The 19695-nt window shown below is 42.7% G+C and overlaps 1 protein-coding gene across 11 annotated transcripts in view; it reads left to right on the top strand.

The window, feature by feature from the left end:
- Window positions 1-19695, top strand: part of reck (reversion-inducing-cysteine-rich protein with kazal motifs) — a 206482-nt gene that overhangs the window by 83146 nt on the left and 103641 nt on the right. For all 11 annotated transcript variants that reach the window (XM_063067016.1, XM_063066939.1, XM_063067008.1 and 8 more), the window contains 2 exons: window positions 10487-10561; window positions 11131-11167. In XM_063067016.1, the coding sequence (XP_062923086.1) occupies window positions 10487-10561; window positions 11131-11167 (112 nt within the window). The remainder of the gene's footprint in view (window positions 1-10486; window positions 10562-11130; window positions 11168-19695) is intronic.

The following is a 19695-nucleotide window of genomic DNA, read 5'->3' as shown; positions in this document are numbered from 1 at the left end:
GATGTACGGGTTAGAGGGTGAATTGGCCATATGGATGTAATAGGTGGCATGGGCTTGCTGGGGTGGAAGAGCCTATTTCTGTGCTGTATCTCTAAATAAATAAGTAAATAAAAGAATCACTGCAGCGCTTTTAATTTTCAGAGGTTGAGAACGGATTTGGGTCAGGTGTATTATTTTGAAGGTGTTTGTGGATGAATATTTCATTTGCAACTACACAGAAGATATACGGCTCCGAAACCTGGGTCTTGTACTGCAAGCAAATCCGGTTGCTCGAGAGCTTCCATCCTCGCTGTCTCCGCTCCATCGTGGGTATCGGCTGGCAGGATCGTGTCTCCAACAACGAGGTCCTGGAGAGGGCTCAACTTCTAAGCACTGAAGGCACTTTGTTGCTCAACCAGCTCCGCTGGTCGGGCTGTGTGTCTCACACCGACAGCTCCAGGTTACCGAAAGCAGTACCCTATGGAGAACTCTGTCAGGGCAAGAGAGATCCTGGTGCCCTGCGCAAGAGGTACAAAGACCAACTTAAGCAGTAGCACTTTCAGGCAAATATCGAGGTCAGCGAGTGGCAGCAGCTGGCTTGTGGCAGAGAATCTGATCCAGGGAGCAGACAAAAGTTTTGAGGAAGACAGAAGAGGAGACCCAGGGAATGATCCTACGACCCAAATGCCTGCAACCTGGCCCTTTCTGTGTCCCTACTCATCCAGAGTCTGCAGATCCAGAACTGGCCTCTACAGCCGTAGCTCTTGAGCAGCGGTCCCCAACCACCGGGCCGCAAAGCATGCGCTGCCGGGCCACGAGGAAACGATATGATTTGGTGATATGAGTCGGCTGCACCTTTCCTCATTCCCTGTCATGCCCACTGTTGAGCTTGAACGCACGCGAGGTCATTACCCGCGCGTCATCCATGTTAGCGTGGGAAGATCAACTCCTCGAGCTTGCAAATGACGGCGGGCTGAAAGGTATATTTGACATAGCATCCCTGCCGGCATTCCGAATCAAAGCCAAGGCTAAATATCCTGAGATAGCCACGAAAGCACTGAAAACGTTGCTTCCATTTCCAACATATCTCTGCAATGAATGCAACGAAAACTAAATTGCGGAATAGACTGGACATAAGGAACCCCCTTTGAGTATCGCTGTCTCCCATCACCCCTCGATAGGACCATCTTGTTGCAGGGAAACAAGCCCAGGGCTCCCACTGATTCAGCGATATTGGTGTGTTGCAATGATTTTATATGTTCATAAGGGGAAAATATGTGCCGTGTGTTTAATATCCAAATGTTACTTAAAATGTTATGATGCTATTGACTTACTTATATAACCATATAACAATTACAGCACGGAAAAAGGCCATCTCTGCCCTTCTAGTCCGTGCCGAACGCTACTATCACCTAGTCCCACCGACCTGCACTCAACCCATAAGCCTCCATTCCTTTCCTGTCCATATACCTATCCAATTTTTCGTTAAATGATATCGAACCTGCCTCTACCACTTCTACTGGAAGTTCGTTCAACGCTTACTTCAAGCTCCCCTGTCCTCCCCTGATAATTGACTTATCACTCCTCGTGAGGAAAATATGCGCTGTGTGTTTAATATTAAATTCGTTAGATAAACCCTTTTAGAAATGAAATTGAGTGTATTAGCCACTTATCACCTATATTCCGGTCATGATTAGCACCCCCCTCCCCCGAACAGAATCGCCAAAAACGATTTGTAGAAAAAAATCGGCACGAACACGCATGCGCAAATCACACATGCGCACTGGTGTCCGCGCAGGGCTTCATGGTCATTGTAGTCTCTAGGGGTAAACAACGTATTTGACTGCTACTCTTGTCCGTTGGCAACCCTACCACCCCCCCGCCCCCCGGTCGGCCGGTCCGCAGTGCAAAAAAGGTTGGGGACCCCTGCTGTTGAGGACTCTTCTTCCTCTCCTGATCTTCGCAAGAGGAGAACCAGCCATCATCATCATACAGAAGACGGAGCTGGTCCTTCAGTCATTTTTTAACGACAACCTGTAAGCCTTTTCCTGTCCATAAAGGACTTTTCATTGAATGTGTGTTAAACTTTTATTGTTGATCTGTGGATTTCCATTCTCTGTATTTGTAGCCCAGACAGCTCCTGAGATCTGTGTGTCCTCCATTTTGCGTGTCTTATGCAAATATCCCCCTCCCCACAACAACTTTTGCCCTTTTCTTGGGCAGCACTTTGCTTCCATTATTTGTCTTTGCTAGTTTCAATTTCTTCACAAAATTGAATTTAGAATGAAAAAATACTGTGTGGTATATATGTGTGTATCCCTTCTAAGGTAAGGGGCCTAAACCTGCTCACAATACTCCCAAGTGAGGCCTCAGCACTGCTTTATAAAGTTTCAACATTACATCTTTGTTTTTATATTCTAGTCCTTTTGAAATGAATGTTAACATTGCATTTGCCTTCCTCACCATAGACTCAACCTGCAAATTAACCCTTAGGGAATCCTGCATAAGGACTCTCAAGTCCCTTTGCAAATAAGTTTTTGTATTTTCTCTCAATTTAGAAAGTAGTCAACCCTTTCATTTCTTCTACCAAAATACATAAACATACACTTCCCAACACTGTATTCCATCTGCCATTTCTTTGCCCATTCTCCTAATCTAAGTCCTTCTGTAGCCTCTGTACTTCCTCAAAACAACCTGCCCTTCCACCTATATTCATATTGTCTGTAAACTTTGATTCAAAGCCATCAATTCCGTCATCCAAATCGTTGACAAATGATGTAAAAAGAATCGGTCCCAACACAGACTTTTGTGGAACACTACTAGTCGCTGGCAGCCAGTCAGAAAAGGCTGCTTTTATTTCCAGTTTTTGCCTCCTGCCAATCAGCCACTGTTTTATCCATGCTGGAATCTTTCCTGTAATACCATGGGCTCATTGCTTGTTAAGTAGCCTCGTGTGACACCTTGTCAAAGGCCTTCTGAAAATCCAAATACACAAAATCATCCAATTTTCCTTGGTCTATCTTGCTTGTTAGACCATAAGACATGGGAGCAGAATTATGCCATTCAGCCCATCTCATCATGGCTGATCCCTGATCCCACTCAACCTCATACACCTGCTGTCTCACCATATCTTTTGATGCCCTGACAGACCAGGAAATGATGAACCTTAAATCTACACATGGACTTGGCCTCCATTGCAGTCTGTGGCGGAGCATTTCACAGATTCACTACTCTCCAGTTTAAAAAAAATCCTCCTTACCCCTCAAGGTTGCTCCTCAATTCTGAGGCTGTGCCCTCAAGTTCTGGATAGCTGCACGTTCACCTGGTCTAGACCTTTCAACATTCGGTAGGTTTCAATGAGATCCCCCCCACATTCTTCGAAATTCCAGTGAGTACAGGCCTAAAGCTGCCAAACACTCCTCATATGTTAACCCCCTTCATTCCCAGAATCATCCTCATGAACTTCCTCTGGACTCTCTCCAATGATGACACATCCTTTCTGAGATACGGGGCCCAAAACTGTTGACAATACTCCAAGTGTGGCTTGACTTGTGTCTTACAAAGCCTAGCATTATCTCCTTCTATTTTCCTTGAAATAAATGCCAACATTGCATTTGCCTTCTTTACCACAGACTCAACCTGTAAATTAACCTTCTAGAAGTTTTACACGAGGACTCCCAAGTCCCTCTGCACCCCTCTGATGTTTGAATTTTCTTCCCATTTAGATAATAATCCACACTATTGTTCCTTTTACCAAAATGCATTATCATAGACTTCCCAACACCATTCATTCTCCCACTTTTTTGCCCATTTTTCCATTTTGTCCAAGTCCTGTTTCAATCGCATTGCTTCATTGGCACTATCTACCCATCCACATAGCTTCGTAGCATCCACAAACCTATCAATTCCATTATCTATATCATTGACAAAGAATGTGAAAAGTAGCGGTCCCAATACTGACCCCTGAGGACCCCTAGTCACTGGCAGCCAACCGGAAAAGGCTTCCTTTATTCCCTCTCACTGCCTCCTGCCTGTCAGCCATTCCTCTATCCATGCCAGTGTAGGATTTTATCATGTGAGGCACCTTATCAAACGCCTTCTGAAAATCCAAGTAAATGACATCCACTGCCTCTCCTTTGTCCACCCTGCTTGTTACTTCCTAGAAGAACTCTTAACAGATTTGTCAGGTAAGATTTCCCTTTACACAAACCATGCTGACTCTGGTTTATTTTATCATTCGTCTCCAAGTATCTGCAAAATGTCATCCTTAATAGTAGACTCCAACACTTTCCCAACCAACCACTGAGGTTAGGCTAATTGGTCTATAATTGTCTTTCTTTTGCCTTCCTCCCTTCTTAAAGAATGGTGTGACATTTGCCACCAGTACCTCCTCCAGTTGACCTGGGCAAGCTCCTCTCTCATGCCTCTGTAATTCCCTTTTTTTTCATTGCAATACTGATACATGTGACTTATTCTTCTCCTCCTCAAATTGCAGTATGAATTCACTCGTATTATGATCACTGCCTCCCAAGGGTTCCTTTACATTAAGTTCCCTAATAAGATCTAGGTTATTACACAACACCCAATCTAAGATAGCTTTTTCCCTAGTAGGCTCAAGCACAAGCAGCTCCAAAAAGCCATCTCGTAGGCATTCAACAAATTCCCTCTCTTGCAATTGATACCAACCTGACTTTCCCAATCTCCTTGCATATTAAAGTCCCTGTTACAATTGTGACATTACCCTTATTACATGTCTTTTCCAGCTCCCTTTGCAATCTCAACCCCACATCTTGGCTACAATTTGGAGGCCTATATATGATTCCCAAATGGTTTCTTTACCCTTGTAGTTTCTTCACTCCACCCACAAAGATTCAACATTCTGTGATCCTATGGCACCTCTTTCTAAAGTATATCCTTTGATGTTAGGTTCCCAACTGTGGCCTCCTTTCAGCCACGACTCAGTGATGCTCACAATGTCATACTGACCAATCTCTAATTGTGCCGTGAGTTTGTCCACGTTATTCCGAATGCTACGTGCATTTAAATATAGCACCTTCAGTCCTGTATTCTTCGCCCTTTTGAAATTTACCTCTGTGGTACAATTTAACTCTTTGCTGTGTCTGCCTTTGTTTCAATAGGTTTCAATAGGTACAATTAATGTCACAGAAATGTATACAATATACATCCTAAAATTCTTTTGATGTGTACTATAGGCCAGTCATCTGTACCCAATCATTTGCTTGTATGTGTTTACATTCATGTTACACCCATCATCTACTTGTAAACCTGCTGGCTCATCCTCAGCTCTTTCATACTGGTTCCCATAACCCTGCCATATTAGTTTAAACCACTCCCAACAGCTGTAGTATACCTGCCGCCGAGAATATATCGGCCTCCCTCGGATTCAAGTGCAACCCATCCTTTTTGTACAGATCACACCTGCCCCAGAAGAGGTCCCAATTATTCAGAAATCTGAATCCTTGCTCCCTCTTCAATTCTTCACCCACACATTTATCTGCCACCTCACTCTATTCCTATCCTCACTATCACATAGCACAGGCAGCAACACTGAGATTACTATCCTTGAGGTTCTGATTCTCAACTTCCTTCCTAATTTCCTGTATTCTTTTTTCAGGACCTCCTCCCTTTTTCTGCCTATGTCATTGGTACCGATATGTAACATGACTTCTGGCTGCTCACCTTCCCTTTTTCAGGATATTGTGGATGTGTTCAGAAACATCGCAGACCTTGGTACCTGGGAGGCAAACTGCCATCCATGTTTCTTTTTTCCATCGAAACAATTGCCTATCTGTTCTGCTAACTATAGAGTCCCCTATTAATGCTGCCATCCTCTTTGGTTCCCTACCCTTCTGAGCTACAGGGCCAGACTCTGTGCCAGAGGTATGGCCGCTGTTACTTCCCCCAGGTAGGGCGTTCTTTGTTTCTTCAAAGAATTCCAACAGATTTGTCAGGCATGATTTTCCCTTGAGGAAACCATGCTGACTATTGCCTATTTTGTCATGTGCCTCCAAGTACCCTGAGACCTCATCCTCAATAATCGACTCCAACATCTTCCCAACCACTGAGGTCAGACTGACTGGCCTATAGTTACCTTTCTTCTGCTTCTCTCCCTTTTTGAAGAGTGGAGTGACATTTACAATTTTCCAGTCTTCCGGAACCATTCCAGAATCTAGTGATTCTTGAAAGATCATTATTAATGCCATCACAATCTCTTCAGACACCTTTTTCAGAACTCTGTGGTGTACACAATCAGGTGCAGGTGACTTATCTACCTTCAGACCTTTCAGTTTCCAAAGAACCGTCTCTCTAGTTATATAACTTCACACACTTCATACCCCCTGACATCTGGAACTTCCACCATACTGCTTGTGTCTTCCACAGTGAAGACTGATGCAAAATACTTATTCAGTTCATCTGCCATTTTGTTGTTCCTGAGTACTACCTCTCCAGCTTCATTTTCCAGTTGTCCATTATCTGCTCTCGCCTCCCTTTTACACTTTATGTTTCTGAAGAAACTTTTGGTATCCTCTTTATAATATCGGCAGGCTTACTTACGTGTTCCATCTTTATCTTAATAACTTTTTTTAGTTGCCTTCTGTTGGTTTTTAAAAAAAAACTTCCCAATTTTTTTTTAGATTATGAGAACACTCAGTCCTCTTTTATTGTCATTTAGAAATGCATACATGCGTTAAGAAATGATACACTGTTTCTCCGGAGTGGTATCACAGAAAACAGGACAAACCAAAGACTAACACTGACAGAAGCACATAATTATAACATATAGTTACAGCAGTGCAAAGCAATACCATAATTTGATAAAGAACAGACCATGGGCACGGTAAATAAAGTCTCAAAATTCCCCGAGTTGATCGACTCCTGAGTCCCCGATAGCAGGCGGCAAAAGGGAGAAACTCCCTGCCATAAACCTCCAGGCACCGTCAACTTGCTGATGCCTTGGAAGCAGCCGACCACAGCCGACACTGAGTCCATCCGTCCAAAAACTTTGAGCTTCCGACCAGCCTCTCCGATACAGCCTCCCGAGCGCCATCCTCTGCCGAGCGCCTTCGACCTCGCTCAGGCCGCTGAAACACGCAAAGCCGAGGATTTCGGGGCTTCTGCTAATTCTCCAACTTCCACTAATTTTTGCTCTATTTTCTACCCTCTCTTTGGCTTTTAACTTCTCTTGTTAGCCACGGTTGTGTCCTCTTTTCTTTAGTATACTACTTCTTCTTTGGGATGTATATATCCTGTGCCATGCAAATTGCTTCCAGAAATTCCAACCTTTGATGCTCTGCTGTCTTCTCTGCCAGTGTTCTTTTCCAATCAATACTGGCCAACTCCTCTCTCATGCCTCTGTAATTCCCTTTGCTCTACAGTAATACTGATGCAGGTTTCCCCTGCTATCCGAGGGTAGAACTTGCCTATGAAATGGTTCGTAAGCTGGAATGTCGTAAAGTGAATAAGCAATTACCATTTATTAATATGGGAAAAATTTTTGAGCGTTCCCAGACCCAAAAAATAACCTACCAAATCATACCAAATACCACATAAAACTTAACAGTAACATATAGTAAAAGCAGGAATGATATGATAAATACACAGCCTATATAAAGTAGAAATACTTTTCTGCAGCACTGTCCAGCGCAGCGAAAATCTCACGGCGGCACTCTCGGTGGAAGCGCTCTTGGCAGAAACTCTCTCTCCAGTAACCTTTAAGCTATGAAGCTGCCAAATCATACCAAATAACAGATAAAAATACACAGCCTATACAAAGTAGAAATAATGTATGCAGTGTAGTTTCACTTACTGCAATCAAGAAGACTCCAATAAATTGCAGTTTCGTCACTTGCTTATACGCGTAACCACTTTCTGTAATTATTTTCTTCATTTCTGCTGGGAACTTTTCGGCAGCTTCAGTATCAGCGGAAGCACTCTCTCTGGTAAACGTTAAACTATGAAGCTGCCCTTGCCTCAGAAACCGATCAAACCACCTATGACTACCTTTAAATTCCACTTTCACAACACTTTCATCACCATCGTCCATTGCTTTCTGTTTCAGCTTGTTAAAAAGACTGACTGATTTCTCCTTAAGTATAAGAAACCTTAACGGAACACCACGGTTTCGACACCCATCAATCCATTCAAGCAATAGACTTTCCATTTTATCCATTATTGGATGCCGACTAAGAGAGACCACTTTGCTACGAGCAGAACCAACAGTAACATCGGCAGCTTTCAAAATTCTTTCTCTCTGCGTATAAATAGTGCGAATGGTGGACGCAGGCAAGTTCAACGCGTGGACAATTTCCTTACTTCGTTCACCACGATTGAAGCGCTTAATTATGTCTAGTTTCATGCTAAGTGTAACACCCTTACGAGCTCTTTTAGGATTTTCCGATGCCTTAGAACTCACCTTGCTAACGGATGCACAAAATAAATCGGGATAAAGCACGTGTTTAAGCAATGGCGGCTCGAATCCGTTCTGGGGGAGGAGCTTGGCTGTTCAGGCGCATGCTGCCTTTTTTCGTAACCGTGAAAACACCTGTTAGCGAAAACAGCTAACTAATGAATGTAGGCCTTTCGTAACAGCAAGGTGTTGTAAAGCGAATGTTCGGAAATTGGGGGCCACCTGTACACCTGATTTACGGACAGCACAGCTATTCAAAAATTCACGTTGAGCTTATTTTTTATTAAAATAAATCTTTGCTCTCAGGATAAGAATTTAGAATATGTAAATGTTGGATAAAGAAGGGTGTACTATAGTGGTTGCGTGGCAGCGTGGAGATATGTCTCTACCAAAGGAGGTGTAAGTTGCTCCTTCCTTCCTCTAGCCTGCAGGTCACCCTTGGGCAAAGTGTAGCACCTGCTTTGCTCCCTGATCAGGGTCACGTGAAGCCATGGGAGCAGGTGGTAAATGGTCATATGAGCAGCCGGTGCAGATCACAATTCCTGTTATGCGACCACTGACACCAGGCAGACAATCTCTGAAGAGTATTGATAATGGCTGGGGGTCACCCACCTTGTAAAGACACTGCCCAGAAGAATGCAGTTTGCCAAGAACAATCATGGTCATGGCCATGATCACCCATGCTATACAACATGGCACATAATGATGATGGCTAGGATGGTAGATATGTTGGGTAGTATGGTGCAGTAATCGTTGCATTGCTGCTTTGCAACTTTAGGGTCCTGTATTCGATCCTGTCCTCAGGTGCTGTCTGTGTGGCGTTTACATGTTCTTTGCAGGACCATGTGGGTTTTCACAGGTTGCTTCTCTTTTCTCCCACATTCAAAATATATCGGCTCATTTTCTACTGTAATTTGCCCCTTAGAGCAGGTAGGTGGCAAAAGCATTAATGAAGGTGGTCATGGGCGTGTGAGGGAGGAAGAATCATTTGTGAGATCATAAAGAAATGAGGAATTGGATTGATGGGATTGCTGTGCTGGCAACCAACATGGATTTGATGGGCTACATGGCACCAGTGTCGTAATAAATAAAAAAATAAAATCTTATGCTTAAGTTCAAAGTAAATTTATTATCAAGGTACTTGTATGTTACTATATACAACTTTGAGATTCATTCTTTGCAGCCATTTAAAATATAGAAGTGCAATAGAGTTTATGAAAAACTACATAAATACTGACATTCAATGTGCAAATGAAGACAAATCGTGCAAGTAAGAAAAGTAGAAATAAGTAGTAAACAATTAATACTGAGAGCATCAGTTGCTGAGTACTTGAAAATGAGTCCATGGGTTGTAGAATCAGTTCATTGTTGAGTGAGTCATCCACGCTGGTTCAGAGCCTGATGGTTGAGGGGTAATAACTGTGGTATGGAACCTAAGGCTCCTGTACCTCCTGCCTGATAGCAGTAGTGAGAAGAGGGCATTCCCTGGATGGGGGGGGGGGTGTCTTTGATGACAGATTCTGGTGGGGAGGCCTTTGCCTCTAATGAACGGGGCTGTACCCACTGTACTCGACTGGGGCAGCAGGCTGAGGGTAGCAGACACCAACAGAATCAACAAACTCATTCGTAAGGCCAGTGATGTTGTGGGGATGGAACTGGACTCTCTCACGGTGGTGTTTGAAAAGAGGATGCTGTCCAAGTTGCATGCCACCTTGGTCAATGTCTCCCATCCACTACATAATGTACTGGTTGGGCACAGGAGTACATTCAGCCAGAGACTCATTCCACCGAGATGCAGCACAGGGCGTCATAGGAAGTCATTCCTGCCTGTGGCCATCAAACTTTACAACTCCTCCCTTGGAGGGTCAGACACCCCGAGCCAATAGGCTGGTCCTGGACTTACTTCATAATTTACTGGCATAATTTACATATTACTTTTTAACTATTTATGGTTCTATTACTATTATTTATGGTGCAACTGTAACGAAAACCAATTTCCCCCAGGATCAATGAAGTATGACTATGACTCTACATGGAGTGTACATTTAATCCAGTCTGTGTTTAATTTTATGTCACCAGCTTACATCCACAAAAAGTGAAGATCGATTGAAGTATCTGCTGCAGCGGTTGCCTGGCTACTGTCCCGAGTCAATGGTAAGAAGGATGTAGTCCATTGCAATTCATTTTGTATTTCTAATTTACTTGCTGCATATCATTGTCAGTACTGAAAAGCTGAAATTAAGAGGAATGAATAGAGTGGATAGCCAGCGCCTCTTCCCCAGGGCACCACTTCTCAATGCAAGGTGACATAGCTTTCAGATAAGGGGTGGGAAGTTCAAGGGAGATATTAGAGGAAGGTTTTTTTACTCAGAGAGTGGTTGGTGTGTGGAATGCACTGCCTGAGTCAGTGGTGGAGGCAGATACACTAGTGAAGTTTAAGAGACTACTAGACAGGTATATGGAGGAATTTAAGGTGGGGGGTTATATGGGAGGCAGGGTTTGAAGGTCGGCACAACATTGTGGGCTGAAGGGCCTGTACTGTGCTGTACTATTCTATGTTCTATGAAACTAAAAGTCTGAGATGTTTTCTGGTTAGACGATGATGGAAAGTGAGCCCCGTGTTGTCTTTCGTTTGTGAAAGTGCATAAAGTCATTTTTATCTGGAATGATTTAAAGAATGAGATGAAAATATTTTAATGCTCTTTATATGTGTTGTTTTTCAGCTTGATTTCTGGGTTTGCATCAACGCTTCTTTGCCTGGTAAGTCATGTTGATTGTAACTGAGAAACATGAGCCAGTGAACTTTGCAGATTAAAGGAATTTAACTTGAAGTAAATGCATATGTTGGGGCCAAGTTCAATAGATTGTACATTCTTGACTTTAACCAATTTGATGTTGGAAATCCAGAGCAACGCATACAAGGGTGGCAAGGTGGCCTAGCGGTTAGCATAACGCAATTACAGCACCAGTGACCATGGCCCATCTGATGTTGGTCTCAGTTCCATTTTCTTGCCTGTTTTCGTCAAAGCCTGGAGGACTGTTCGTGTCAGTGGATGAGTGGGTTTCATTGAGGAAGAGGTCTTGTTTTGTTGCTGTTGTTTTGTTATTTGTTGTGTTCTGTGTTCTGTGAGCGTTGTCAGCATGCTATGTTCGTGCTGGAATGTGTGGCATCATTTGCAGGCTGTCCCAGCATATCTCTAAGTTGTTTTGGTTGTTTACACAAGTGATACACTTTATTATCACAGCTTTGTGGGCCAAAGAGCCTGTATTGTGCTGTAGGTTTTCAATGTTTTATGTTCTATTATATGTTTCAATATATATGTGATAAAAACGAATCTTGTATGTTAACCTGTTTTCTTATAACTGGTACTGTTCTTATCTTGTCTTTGACTTTATTTTTTAAAAAATCTGTATTTCTTTCCCATGCATTATCATCTTTGTCTTTTTAAATAGAGAAGTGCTTTAATCTTTTTCTAGCAAAAGAAATCTGTAGTGTTTTTGTTTTTACAAATGCTGTTAATTTATTGTTATATAGGCAATTCCCATTTTATGGGAGGGTTGGTGTTCTGCTCCTTAAAAACTCTCCATATTGTGATTTTCTGTAATGTGAATCCATGTTGACTGTACATGCATCAAGAAATATAAATTCTCTTATTGACTTCTTTTGCACAGATAGTGGCAATGCTGGGTTTGAATTTAGAGATACAGAATGATGACAGACACTACCAGCCCAGCAAGCCTGTGCCACAGAGACTAATTTGCATTCCTGTTTCAGCGATAGAAGGATACTAGCTCCTGCTTAAGGAATTTGTGTCAGTGCTATATTTATGATTTCTCCTCCTCTGTATCCTATCACCTCTTGTAAAGTTAAATCAAACAACAAGGGCGATAGCAGGCTTTGCCTCCAGATGAGCTCAATGCCTCCTCTGCTTACTTTGAGTCTCAAAGCATGGATCATGAACTCCCATGGCCCTCGGCGACCCCGTGATTTCAGTCTCTGAGGCTGACATGTGAACCCACAAAAAGCATACAGCCCAGATGGGGTTCCTGGCCAAGTACTGAAGACCTGTGCTGATCAACTGACTGGAGTGTTCACCCAGACCATTAACCTCTAGCTTTAGCAGTGTGTGGTACCTAACTACTCCAAGCAGGCTTCAATTATACCGGTGTCTAAGAAAAAAGTGGTAACTTGCCTCAGTGACTATCATCCAGTAGCATGTACATCCACAGTGATGAAGTGTATTGAGAGTTTGATGATGAAACACATCATCTCCTGCCTGAGAGGTGACTTGGATCTGCTCCAATTTGCCTACCTGCACAACAGGTCCACAGCAGATGCCATTTCATTGGCTTTTCACTCAACCCTGGAACGTCTGGACAGTAAAGGTGCATAACAGGATGTTTTTTTTATATCAACAACAGCTCAGCATTCAATACCATCATTCCTCAAAACTAATCAATAATCTGCAAGACCTTGGCTTCAATTGTGCAACTGGACCCTCGTTGTGGAATTGGATCCTATTTTTATCAATTGCAGACACCAATCAGTTTAGATTGCCGCAACATTTCCTCCATAATCTCCATCAGCACAGGTGCACCACAAGGCTGTGTGCTTAGTCCCCTGCTCTACTCGCTTTATACTTGTGACTAAGCACAACTCCAATGCCGTGATTAAGTTTGCTGATGACACCACTATTATTGGCTGAATCAAAGGTGGTGACAAATCAGCATATAGGAGGGAGGTTGAAAAGCTGGTTTCATAATAATGACCCCTTCCTCAGTGTCATCAAGACCAAGGGGCTTATTATTGATTTCAGAAGGAGGAAACAGGAGGTCTTTGAGCCAGTCCACAGTTATTGTTTTGGAGGACCTGGCCTGGGAAAGCATGCCAACTCCTCAACTTGAGTTTGCGAAGATTTGGCAGGACATCTAAAACTTTGACAAATTTCTATAGCTATGTATTGGAGAATACTTTGGTTGCATCACAGTCTGGTGTGGAAACACCAATGGCCTTGAATGGAAAATTCACCAAAAAGTAGTGGATATGGCCCAACACCATCACAAGCAAAGCCTTCCCCACCAATGAACACATCAACACAAAGCGTTGTCGCAGGAAAACAGCATCCCTCATCAGGGACCCCCACCACCCAATTCATGCTCTCTTCTCATTGCTGCCATCAGGAAGAAGGTATAGGAGCCTTAGGGCTCTCACCACCAGTTCAGCAACAGTTATTATCCCTCAACCAAAGGGGACAACTTCATTCAACTTCACTTGCCCCATCACTGAAATGTTCCATCATTGAAGGAATCAATTTCAAGGACTCTTCATCTCATGTTCTCAATATCTATTGCTTTATTTATTTATCTTTTTCTTTTTGTATTGGCACAGTTTGTTGTTTGTTGCACATTGGTAGGACGTCCGAGTTGGTGCGGTTTTTTAGAGGTGGAGGAGGTAGAGTATGTTTTCTGATTCACTCATTGTGCTGCTCAAACGTGGCGGTTCTGTCTCAGTCCTGCTCACTGGACCTGGAAAATCTAGTGGTCCAATGTTGTCCATTGTATCTACCGAAGAGTTTTCTGCCATCACGTTGATAGTGGTGTACATCCCTCCTCAGGCCGATATTGGGCAGGCACCGGAGGAGCTGAGCAACATAATTATCAGGCACGAAACTGCGCACTCTGATGCCTTTCCTATCATTGTAGGGGATTTCAACCAGGCCAGCTTGAAGAAGTCTCTGAATAACTACCACCAACTTATCACCAGTGGAATCAGAGGAGGCAACGCCCTTGACCCCTGTTAAAAGACCATCAAGAACACTTAACATGCCATTGGAAAGTCTGATCACCTGGCACTATTTCTACTGTCAGCATATAGGCTGCAAAATCAGTGGTAAGAACCAATAAGGTATGGTCAGGGTTTGCTTTGAGTTGGTGGACTGGATTCAGGGATTCATCTTCAAGTCTGAATGAACAAGTCATAGTTGTTGCTGACTTCATCAAGACCTGTGTGAATGAGTGTGTGCCTTTGAGAACGTACTGGACATACCCAAGCCAAAAGTTGTGGATGAACCAGGAGATTCGTTGTCTGCTGAAGGCTGGATCTGTGGCATTCGAGATCGATGATCCAGTAATATATAAGAAACCCAGATATGACTTACAGAAGACTATTTTAAGGGGATTAAAAACAATTCTGATTGAGGTTAGAGATGGAATCAGATGCACATTAGTCCTAGTAGGGGTTGCAGGACATTACTACCTGCAAAGTGAAACTTAACATCATGAATGGCTGTCATGCTTCACTCCCAGATGAGCTCAACACCTTTACTTCATGCTTTGAAAAGGAGAATAAAACTATACTTGTGCGAATCCTTGTAGCATCTGGTGACCCTGTGATCTCTGTCTTGGTGGCTGAGGTGAGAGCATTGCCCTCTTCTCATTGCTATCATCAGGAAGGAGGTACAGGAGCCTGAAGACACACACTCAACATTTCAGGAATAGCTTCTTCCCCTCTGCCATCAGATTTCTGAATGGACGTGGAACCCATGAACACTACCTTGGTATAATTTTCCCCCCTCTTTTTGCACTACCTATTTAATTTTATTTTTATGTCTATTTACTGTAATTTATAGTTTTATTATTATGCATTACAATATACTGCTGTCACAAAACAACAAACTTCACAACATGTGATATTAAACTGGATTCTGATTCTGAGAGTGGTGGTGCTGTGGAGGTTGGGGGGGGCGGAGGTGGCAGGGCATTCAGAGAGAGTGCACAGTACATGTGTGCTGGGGGTAGCAGGGTGTTAAGATGTCTAAACTTCAACTTGCATATGGAACTAAGTAAGACCATATTTTCCTTCAGTGATTGGATAGCATCTTGATTGGGTGATAACCAGAATGCACATCAAAGAACGATGATCAAGAACTCTGTCATTCAAGTTGGCATTAAGCATTAGTGTGTTTTTGATCTTGTACAAAACATTAAAACAGGTGTTTAAAATATGTCGAACACGAGATTCCGCAGATGCTGGAAATCCAGAGCACGCACACAAAATGTTGGAGGAATATCAGAGGTCAGGCAGCATCTGTGGAAATGAATGAACAGTTGACATTTCGGGCAGAGACCATTCATCAGGACTCTTCATCTAAAATATGAAAATGTTACATGCTGAAATATTTAAACAGAGTGGGATAGAACCACAAGGTATCAGATTTGTACTAGATGTCGAGTTTTAAAAATAGTCACTGGAAGGCCAATTACAAGAGCCAGACTGCAGCCACATTAAAAATCACCACACAGACTAGTACTTTATTCAACTACCAGATGGACTGTGTTCAACAGGTCTGCATTGAAAGTATATCGACATAATCAGAAGGGTATGCGCAATGTTTTTTTTTCGCTATCTGGTCTGTGTGTAGTTACAATAGTCAAAATACAAAAATACGTAAGGAGAAAAATGATGAATAATAAGGAAAGCTAATCAATAATATAAAAGAGGATGCCAAAAGTTCTCCAGATATATAAAAAGAGAGGTGAGAGTGGATATTGGACCACTGGAAAGATAGTAATGAGGGACAAAGAAATGCCAGACAAACTTAATAAGTATTTTGCGTCATTCTTCACTGTGAAAAACACTAGCACAATGCCAGATATGCGAGAGTGTCAGGGGATGGAAGTGAGTGTCATTTTTATTACTAAGGAGGAGGTGTTTGAGAAGCTAAAAAGTATGAAGGTAGATAAGTCACGTGGACCAGATAGACTACACCTCCCTCAGAGTTCTGAAAGAGGTAGTTGAAGAGATTGAGGAGGCATTAGTAATGATCTTTCAATAATCACTAGATTCTGGAATGTTAACCATATAACAATTACAGCACGGAAACAGGCCATCTCGGCCCTTCTAGTCCGTGCTGAACTCTTACTCTCACCCAGTCCCACTGACCTGCACTCAACCCATAACCCTCCATTCCTTTCCTGTCCATATAGCTGTCCAATTTAACTTTAAATGACAACATCAAACCTGCCTCAACCACTTCTGCTGGAAGCTCATTCCACACAGCCACCACTCTCCGAGTAAAGAAGTTCCCCCTCATGTTACCCCTAAACTTTTGTCCTTTAACTCTCAACTCATGTCCTCTTGTTTGAATCTCCCCCACTCTCAATGGAAAAAGCCTATCCACGTCAACTCTATCTATCCCCCTCATAATTTTAAATACCTCTATCAAGTCCCCCCTGAATCTTCTACGCTCCAAAGAATAAAGACCCAACTTGTTCAACCTTTCTCTGTAACTTGGGAGATGAAACGCAGGGAACATTCTAGTAAATCTTTTCTGTACTCTCTCAATTTTGTTGACATCTTTCCTATAATTCATAGAACGTAGAATAGTACTGCACAGTACAGGCCCTTCGGCCAACAATGTTGTGCCGACCCTCAAGCCCTGCCTCCCATATAAGCCCCCACCTTAGATTCCTCCATATACCTGTCTAGTAGTCTCTTAAACTTCACTAGTGTATCTGCCTCCAGCACTGACTCAGGCAGTGCATTCCACGCACCAACCACTCTCTTGAGTAAAAAACCTTCCTCTAATATCCCCCTTGAACTTCCCACCCCTTACCTTAAAGCCATGTCCTCTTGTATTGAGCAGTGGTGCCCTGGGGAAGAGGCACTGGCTATCCACTCTATCTATTCCTCTTATTATCTTGTACACCTCTATCATGTCTCGTCTCATCCTCCTTCTCTCCAAAGAGTAAAGCCCTAGCTCCCTTAATCTCTGATCATAATGCATACTCTCTAAACCAGGCAGCATCCTGGTAAATCTCCTTTGTACCCTTTCCAATGCTTCCACATCCTTCCTATATTGAGGTGACCAGAACTGGACACAGTACTCCAAGTGTGGCCTAACCAGAGTTTTATAGAGCTGCATCATTACATCACGACTCTTAAACTCTATCCCTTGACTTATGAAAGCTAACACCCCATAAGCTTTCTTAACTACCCTATCCAGCTGTGAGGCAACTTTCAGGGATCTGTGGACATGTACCCCCAGATCCCTCTGCTCCTCCATACTACCAAGTATCCTGCCATTTACTTTGTACTCTGCCTTGGAGTTTATCCTTCCGAAGTGTACCACATCACACTTCTCCGGGTTGAACTCCATCTGCCACTTCTCAGCCCACTTCTGCATCCTGTCAATGTGTCTCTGCAATCTTTGACAATCTTCTACACTATCTACAACACCACCAACCTTTGTGTCGTCTTCAAACTTGCCAACCCACCCTTCTACCCCCACATCCAGGTCGTTAATAAAAATCACAAAAAGTAGAGGTCCCAGAACAGATCCTTGTGGGACACCACTAGTCACAATCCTCCAGTCTGAATGTACTCCCTCCACCACGACCCTCTGCCTTCTGCAGGCAAGCCAATTCTGAATCCACCTGGCCAAACTTCCCTGGATCCCATGCATTCTGACTTTCTGAATAAGCCTACCATTCGGTGACCAGAACTGTACACAATACTCCAAGTTTGGCTTTACCAATGCCTTGTACAATTTCAGCATTACATCCCAACTCCTATACTCTATGCTCTGATTTATAAAGGCCAGCATACCAAAAGCTTTCTTCACCACCCTATCCACATGAGATTCCACCTTCAGGGAACTATGCACCATTATTCCTAGATCCCTTTGTTCTACTGCATTCTTCAATGCCCTACCATTTACCATGTATGTTCTATTTTGATTAGTCCTACCGAAATGTAGCACCTCACATTTATCAGCATTAAACTCCATCTGCCATCTTTCAGCCCACGCTTCTAACTGGCCTAAATCTCTCTGCAAGCTTTGAAAAACTACTTCATTATCCACAACTATCTTACTATCATCTGCATACTTACTAATCCAATTTACCACCCCATCATCCAGATCATTAATATATATGACAAACAACATTGGACCCAGTACAGATCCCCGAGGCACACCACTAGTCACCGGCCTCCAATCTGACAAAGAGTTATCCACCACTACTCTCTGGTGTTTCCCACCCAGCCACTGCTGAATCCATTTTACTACTTCAATATTAATACCTAACGATTGAACCTTCCTAACTAACCTTCCGTGTTGAACCTTGTCAAAGGCCTTACTGAAGTCCATATAGACAACAACCGCCGCTTTACCCTTGTCAACTTTCCTAGTAACCTCTTCAAAAAATTCAATAAGATTTGTCAACCATGACTTTCCACGCACAAATCCATGTTGACTGTTCCTAATCAGACCCTGTCTATCCAGATAATTATATATACCATCTCTAAGAATACTTTCCATCAATTTACCCACCACTGACGTAAAACTCACAGGCCGATAATTGCTAGGTTTATTCTTAGAACCCTTTTTAAACAGTGGAACAACATGAGCAATACACCAATCCTCCAGCACCATCTCCGTTTCGAATGACATTTGAAATATTTCTGTCAGAGCCCCTGCTATTTCCACACTAATTTCCCTCAAGGTCCTGGGGAATATCTTGTCAGGACCCGGAGATTTATCCACTTTTATATTCCTTAAGAGCGCCAATACTTCCTCTTCTTTAATCATCATAGTTTCCATAACTACCCTACTTGTTTCCCTTACCTTACACAATGCAATATCCTTCTCCTTAGTGAATACCGAAGGAAAGAAATTGTTCAAAATCTCCCCCATCTGTTCTGGCTCTGCACATATCTGTCCACTCTGATTCTCTAAGGGACCAATTTTATCCCTCACTATCCTTTTGCTATTAATATAACTGTAGAAACCCTTTGGATTTATTTTCACTTTACTTGCCAAAGTAACCTCGTATCTTCTTTTAGCTTTTCTAATGTCATTCTTAAGATTCTTTTTACATTTTTTATATTCCTCGAGCACCTCATTTACTCCAGGCTGCCTATATTTATTGTAGATCTCTCTCTTTTTCCGAACCAAGTTTCCAGTATCCCTTGAAAACCATGGCTCTCTCAAACTTTTAACCTTTCCTTTCAAACTAACAGGAACATAAAGATTCTGTACCCTCAAAATTTCACCTTTAAATGAGCTCCATTTCTCTATTACATCCTTCCCATAAAACAAACTGTCCCAATCCACTCCTTCGAAATCCTTTCGCATCTCCTCAAAGTTAGCCTTTGTCTAATCAAAAATCTCAACCCTGGTTCCAGTCCTATCCTTCTCCATAATTATATTGAAACTAATGGCATTGTGATCACTGGACCCGAAGTTCTCCCCAACACATACCTCTGTCACCTGACCTATCTCATTCCC

Source organism: Mobula hypostoma, chromosome 1 (genome assembly GCF_963921235.1).
Source record: "Mobula hypostoma chromosome 1, sMobHyp1.1, whole genome shotgun sequence".
In the NCBI taxonomy this organism is placed as follows: domain Eukaryota; kingdom Metazoa; phylum Chordata; class Chondrichthyes; order Myliobatiformes; family Myliobatidae; genus Mobula; species Mobula hypostoma.
This window is presented reverse-complemented; position numbering and strand designations above follow the sequence as displayed.